This window comes from Limulus polyphemus, unplaced genomic scaffold (assembly GCF_000517525.1).
Source record: "Limulus polyphemus unplaced genomic scaffold, Limulus_polyphemus-2.1.2 Scaffold2704, whole genome shotgun sequence".
Classification (NCBI taxonomy): Eukaryota; Metazoa; Arthropoda; class Merostomata; order Xiphosura; family Limulidae; genus Limulus; species Limulus polyphemus.
Genome location: NW_013668314.1, coordinates 1 through 7,615, shown reverse-complemented (window position 1 = coordinate 7,615; position 7,615 = coordinate 1). Strand labels below are relative to the sequence as shown.

The 7,615-nt window shown below is 31.0% G+C and overlaps 1 protein-coding gene across 1 annotated transcript in view; it reads left to right on the top strand.

Moving 5' to 3' along the window:
* Positions 1–5,647, top strand: part of LOC106467680 (SH3 and multiple ankyrin repeat domains protein 3-like) — a gene marked incomplete at its 3' end in the record, with an annotated part of 88,394 nt that extends 82,747 nt beyond the window's left edge. Inside the window, exons 11-14 of the mRNA XM_022395887.1 lie at positions 1,123–1,299; positions 1,851–2,046; positions 4,151–4,224; positions 5,454–5,647. Of these exons, the coding sequence (XP_022251595.1) occupies positions 1,123–1,299; positions 1,851–2,046; positions 4,151–4,224; positions 5,454–5,647 (641 nt within the window). The remainder of the gene's footprint in view (positions 1–1,122; positions 1,300–1,850; positions 2,047–4,150; positions 4,225–5,453) is intronic.
* Between the last annotated feature and the right edge of the window lie 1,968 nt (positions 5,648–7,615).

Here is a 7,615-nt window from a genome sequence, read left to right as displayed (position 1 = left end):
AACTATAGACTTAATATTTTGACTTTACAAACATCTAATTTCAACCAGTGCTGCATTCAACATACCACGTAACACACAAAAATTGATGTTTTTTTTATATTTATTTTTAAATAAATAATGTATGGTTCTAAAATTTGAATTATAATCTACAGTTTGATACCAAACTTATTGACATAAATTCATGAAATAGTAGTTCAATAAAATTTTAAATGCAAGTCAACAAACAAGATGACATGGGCTTTCACCTATGACCTGTTTTGAAAGGGTTAACACCAGTTACCACCACAGGATTTTCAAGTTACTTCATTCCCTTATTTTTTTCCATTTATGTTATTTAGAGGTATTTGAAGCTATAGCACCAGTCATGGTAGTGTAACAATCTAAAGTAGGTGAAAAGCAACATGCACCGACCAGATTTTGAATCTGATGCACCTGTCTTATACCATTGTTTCCTTTACTAATTTTAGCAATATTTTTGTACACTCATTCCCAACTAAGTCATCTGATACACCAAAATGAAACTATAGATGTATACATGCTAATTTCAGCTAGTACTTGCCAATACAGAGTACTAGCAAATAATTTTGAAGGCAGAAATAACGTACTAGAATGACTAGGATAATTTTGTTTTCAAATTTTAAATATTAAATGTAGTGCATTATTTACTATACTTTTAAATTGTAAAACAAAGTGACAAGTCATATACATATGTGTGGGTGTGAATGTTCATGTACTTGTCCTGTAACTACGTTTATGTATGCTGGGTATTGGCATTAAATTTTCCAGGAATACATCCCTGATATAGATATTATTACATCAATAATCACAGTTCATATTTCACAGAACCACCAATGTCTTATGTCATTATGCTCACTCAGTTGCGAATGATTGACTGCAAGACTCAAATTTGAGCAATACTTAGTGTTTTGGGTTCAAATTTTGGTGAGGGCATAGAACTTCCTTTATTTAAGATTTAAAAAAAAAGGCAAACTATTCATTAGTTACATACATCTTTATAATAAACATAAACTATTGGTTAGTGACATTAAGATTTTTTTGTAAAATGTCTTTTTTTTTAGGGGTGGAGTTTCATAGTTATTCTTATATTCTGTTATTAAATAGAAAAAAGTGTTACCAGCGATTCTTCCGGTGTGTGTACAAGTAACAGTGGAACAAGTGAGTCAACTACTGAACATGGAGACAATCCTATTCTTCCAGGAACAACCTGTGTCTGTGTGGAAGACTACTCTCCTTGTAGTCCTGGTCACCTCCAATTGACCAGAGGAGATATTGTGGATGGTAAATTGAGTCAGTTGACTTTAAGTATTGATTAGCAGTGGTATGTGTGTTTAAATTATTTGAATAGACCATGTTAACCCAAGGATATGCATGTTTTTTGGAATAGATACTGAATGTTAGGTTTATCAAGCAAATTGTAAACAATTATTTGGACCTAAGTTGATCATTTGTACAAAGTACAACTGTGAAAATAAAACTACAGGCCAACTGAGTTGAAGATAAATCAGACAATAAGACCAGTGAATTGGAAAGAAAGTTACTGTTGACATTGTTTTTACCTTCTTCAAGAATAATTATAAAATGTTAATTGAATTATTTCTAATATAAAAACTAATTTAACTAAGCTTTTAATCTTTATTCCAAAACTTTCTCAGAATTTTCCCATAGATGCTGAATTATACATTGACTTTGTGGAGTATGAAGAAATTTTATATAATCTATTACATATTACGGTTTGAGACCCAATCTAACATGGATAGTTTAAATTAAAATTTGTATTATATATGTCATGATGATATTTGATGTGCACATAAATGTTAACATTTTATTAGTTGTTGGTATCTCTGATTGTGGGCTGTTGGAAGGAAGGCTAAGAAATGAACAGGAGGGTCTATTTCCATCCTCAGCTGTTCAGGAAGTCAAGTTGAGAAAAATTGAAGCCCTTCCCCCAACTGGTCAACCTCGAATTGAAGGACGTAGAGAGTTGAATGCTAGAAAAACTAACACAATTCCAAGACAGTGGAAGATGTAAGAGAGTTTAAATTTTACTTTTCTCATTTATATATATATATATGTGTGTGTGTTGCATCATGTTTTGTAAAACTTTCAAAATTTCACAAATATGCTAAACATATCAATACAACAAATAAAAGTTTACAGCTTTAGGAAGATTAAAAAAGCATGTTTCTATTCATTTGAGGCCAGCTTTAGTTTATCATCACCAAAAGCTTAGTTGTAAATAGTGACATTTCACACACACACTGTTAATATATTGTGATATTTTCATGTAAAACCAATTTCCTGACAAATATCAGATAGGCAAACCTACAAATAACAGCAGATTCAGTCAAGAAATAAGGGAAGTGTTCTGCAATAGATAACTTGACTGAGTTTCTTTAAGTGTAAAATAACAAGTCTGGACAAGATTAAATGAATTCTATGTACTTCTTTGCAAAGCAAGCAAAGGGAAACTTGCAAATATAACAAACGTATTCTTTCTTTTCTAAGAACTACATTTTTAAAATGATACTTTTTTAAAATATAAAATACCTAAGTTTGTATATTTACTCTGTCTAACAGAGCATTTATCTTTCTCATGACTGTGGTTTTTACGTATGATAAGACTAACACAACTTAATTTGCAAGACTGAGCAAAGTTTCCACTCCTTAAATTTTTACTGTTCTCTTTTCCTAAAAACTTATGTTTTCAGTTACTCCTCAAGCTGCAAGCTAGCATTTATTGCATCAAAATTTCAACAAGAAAAACTTTTCTCTGCCACATTTCCCCTAAGTTTCGTTTTTGCTGCTTTTAAACTCATTTCTATTAATAACAGTTAGTTTGTTAATTTATATAAACATCAAATTGTTTTTAAATTCCATAACAACAAAAACTGAAAATGTAAATTAGACTGTAAATTGTTAAAGCTGTTAATTGCTATGCACCCTAAAGTACATTATAGAACAGTACAGAATACAGCAGTAGTAAAAATAGCTAAGCTTTCAAACTGTTTTGGTAGGAAATTTTGTTAAAGTGATTTATAACTAAAACCTAGTGATTATTAGTGCCATCTGGTGACTTTGGCTGGTTTGTAGTAGGTCATATATGTACATGTATGTATGTTATAAGCAGCTGTTGTAAACTAAATTTAAGGCTTCTCTCATACAGGTCAAATTGGGTATGTTCTGCCACAAAATTTGTGTCCACAAGTGTAAATTGCATTATTCATTTGTCATTAAATGTTTGTGTCATATAAGAACTAATCCATATATAGTTAATAACAAAAGATGAAAGTCATCATAAAGAATAGTTTACAGCTTTATAACAAAAAGTAATAAAAAAATGCAACTTTTTTGGTTAAAAATTTTGATGTTTCAGAATGTTGCCATGTGGCTAAGCAATACCTGAAACATTAGTTAACAGCTCCCCCCCCCCCAGTGGCACAGCGGTATGTCTGCGTACTTACAACGCTAGAAACCGGGTTTTGATACCCGTGTTGGCAGAGCACAGATAGCCCTTGTGTAGCTTTGTGCATAATTAAAAAACAAACAGTTAACAGCAAGGAAAAATATCAGATTTTGCACTCACCTGGAATGATACCTGAAATTATAAATAAATACTATCGGGAAGATTTTCTTGGAAATCAAGTGATTATGGCTACTTAAGCTCAGATGTTTGATTTTATTTATGTTCCTTAAAATATTTCTATCAATGTAAAGGATTGGGAAGCAGTGCTATTCTTAGGAAGAAAAATACAAACACTGAAAATATACAATTTCACAAAAATATAAAATTCTGAAATCTTAACTTATCTTGTGAAAAAATGTGAAATGTGAAATCTTACCTGATGATGACCCTATGCTATAGGTCAAAACATTGTATTCTTTAAAAGCACAACTTGCCTTCTATTATTGTATTGTGAATTAATTTCATAGGTCTGCTTGAAACTTTAAATTAAATTCATAAATAATATCAGAAAAAACTTCATTCTTTGTGGTACAAATTTACAAATGTTATCTACAAATGAATCTGAACATTTGCAGATGAGTAGACATTAATCCCTAGTTTGACATTATAATGAAATAACTTCTTTGTAATTTTCTTAAACACTTTACTATTGACATTATGCACTAGGTATGGTGATGCTCGAACTGTGATCCTCCATAAAGGAAAAAAAGGGTTTGGTTTTGTTCTCAGAGGAGCTCAAGGTAAGATTTGTTGAACTATTACTAACTGTTAGCCATAATTTTAGTTGTTTTTTTCTTCCAGAAATATATGGCTTAAAAAATGAGCCATTTAGATTCTCTTCTCTCTTTATTGTGTAATATCTGTGTAACCTTACTAAATTAAGAGTAACCTTTGAATCTCAAAAGCAATGACTTTAGATTTATAGTCATTAACACTTCAAGTATATTCGAATGAAGACTAAGCTAAATCAAGACAGCTTTATTACACTTACTCAATCTTGCTGAGTTTTCTTTCAGTATACAAAGTTTAATAACCAGATGTTAAAAAAAAAATACTTACACAACCCAAGATTTAAAAGTCATTATATATAGAAAGAGTTTGCATTTTATTGGATACAAAGTTAGTTGGTTATGAAAACGTAATTTTTGGCTACTTAAAGGCATTGGGTACAGGTCATGTTACTAGTTTCATGTTTATATTAAATTTATCACTTGTATTGTAGACTGGGTTTACCTGTTTAAAGGTCAGTGACACCAGAAAGATATGTGGAGTACCAAGAGAGCCAACTGAAAGCTGTCCCATTATACACAAATTTACTATTTATTTCTGAGCTATACACTTGACTATTCAAAGATGTTAGATAAGTTCATTAATCAGCACATTAGCCATATTCATGTTGTCAATCAGTCATTTTAAATGTGTATTTGTAAACCAAACCAAATGTTTTTATCCCAGCCACAAATAATGTTTTGTATTAAACTTAAATTTATAACTTAATTTTTGTTTTTGCCTTTTACATTATTCGTTACTGTTTTGGTATGCAACTGTCCATAAATATCATTTGGATTCAATTTCTTGTTCTAAATTCACTAGCAAATTTAATGAGGCTAAGTAAATTCAATAAAGGATTTTCAGCACTGAATAAGTAAGTATTTTTAATCAATCTGTTGGAAAAATAGAAACTTTTAAAGAAATTGTTATTATTATTCCTAACATTGTTTAATGCAAACTGGAGTTTATTACAAAACATTTTTATAAACATAAATAAAATAACGACCTACATCTCCACAATGTAAACTTATTTGCTCAATATTTTGGTATTACACCTTCATCAGGAGCAACTGACATCCTAACAGTTCATTAAGCCAATTGATAATTTTAGTGAGCTATAAAGTTACATTCTGGAGATATAGGTTATTGTTTTATTTACATTTATAGAAACATATAAATGAATTTGTTTATTATTTAGCTACAAGCCCATTAATGGAAAGGCAACCGACAGACAACTGGCCTAGCCTGCAATATCTAGATGATGTAGACAAAGGTGGAATGGCTGATTTAGCAGGCTTAAAAAAGGGGGATTTTCTTTTGGAGGTTAGTAACAGGAAATTAGCATTAATACTGTGTGCACAAAACATTTTGTTTTTGTTTAAAGTAAAAAAAGTATGTAGGTTGTATATAGCACTCTTTTAGAGTAATTGAAGCCTTATGAGTATTTTTATGTCATTTAAGATGCTTCATATTAGTTACAGGGTGTTATTTCAGATTTCACTGGGGGGGGGGGGGACTACTGTAAGAGAGGTTGGATTTTTTTTTTGCTAATAGAAAAGCAAAAAATCAGTTTATTATGGGAGAATTTTGTGTGATTATTTCATCTATTTTTGTTTTATAACTCATGTTAAAACAAAATTATCAAAACAAGACGGTCCTGGGGGACTGTCATGTCCAGAGCATACCATGTCACCTTGAATGCTTTCCATAGTCCACTAGTTTTCCAGTGGTCTGATTACACCGAAATCTATAGACTTTGTTTCAGCCAATTTGACCATTATGTCCTTATATGGAATAACATGAATAAATGTTTCATTCTCCATTTGCTTGAGGTATATAACAATTAAATGGATATGTTGTGGAAGCAACATGTGTTCATATTACTTTTTGGTATTACTTTATTTGATTTTTATTTCAAATATGCAGCTGAGAACACAAAATATTAACACACAGAAATACAATGTTGTATAACTAGTATAATTTATATGGTTTTCTAACTAAGCTATAAGTTAGTAAAAATAATACCATTAGCTGAAGGTGATATCAGAAATAGCAAACAATGAAACAATAGGCTGGCCCTTCAGTGGCACAGTGGTATGTCTGCAGACTTACAATGCTAGAAACTGATTTTTGATACCTGTGATGGGCAAAGCATGGATAGCCCTTTGTGTAGCTTTGTGTTTAAACTACAAACAAACAATATGCTGAATAATTCAAAAACTGTTGTTAAAACAAGCTAGTCTTACAGGTAATTCGTTAAATTTAAATCTTCTCCTTCTTTTGGTTATAGATAATCCAACAACAAATGCAGAGAGAATAATTATAATTTTTTGCAATATGGGATGTGATAGGAGGGTGTGGCATGTGGGTTTCACTTACTGGTTTATATCTCAGTAAAGCAAGAAGATTGGCTATAAATTTACGTTATGTCATAGTGATACCTATATGATAAGTGTGTAATTTACTTAGACTCAGAATATCACAAAGGGGTAGAAAGAAAACCTAAAGTAGGCAATTCAAAGCAAAGAAGTGTCGCATAATAAAGAAAAATGAAGACTGAGAATTTATTTGAGTATTTCTTCTTGAAATTAAGAAAATTAAAATTATATAATGTTAATAGTTGAATTATAAATTATGTATTGATGCCAAGTTTATTGACATACATTGATAATAAAGTTGTTTAATTAAATCTTGAATGTAACTCTGTAAAAAAGTTCAAAATATGCACATTTTGATCCACCATTGAATGTGGGATTAGGTACAAAGGATATTTCCATCTTGGAAATTCGAAATCCTTGATCTGAGCATATTTTAGTGACGTGTTTGTGACTAAAATTTGTAAATTTTCAGTGTTGTCAACCACACTACCTGCAAAATGCCAAACAATGTCAAATGGTAGTTTTGATACATACTGTTATGTCTCCGTTCGTTAGTTAATTTCCCGTAAATTCATTCCGACGAAACTTTAGCGACACAAGTCCTTTCTTAAATAAAACTGGTTTATTCTATCTGAATATAACTTTGCGATACACTTAATTTCAACAGTCACGCTATAACAAACGTCTCACGTGCTCGACTTCAACAATACTCAGTTCAATTACACACTCTCTGACTGCAGTTCAATTACTTATTTCCTCGTCACTTCGTGGACGGTCTTATATATACAAGACTACACTATATCTAGAAGAATCACGAGATTTAAGGAAAAGACGTGAATGTTCGAGAATGACGTGGCGTGATACTAGTCACGTGACCTCGATGTCGTAACACTGACCCCTCCTTAGTATTGTTCGTCCCGAACAATAGCCACTTACATTAAACCAGTAACAATTAACAATAACTTAATTAAATGTACAGAAT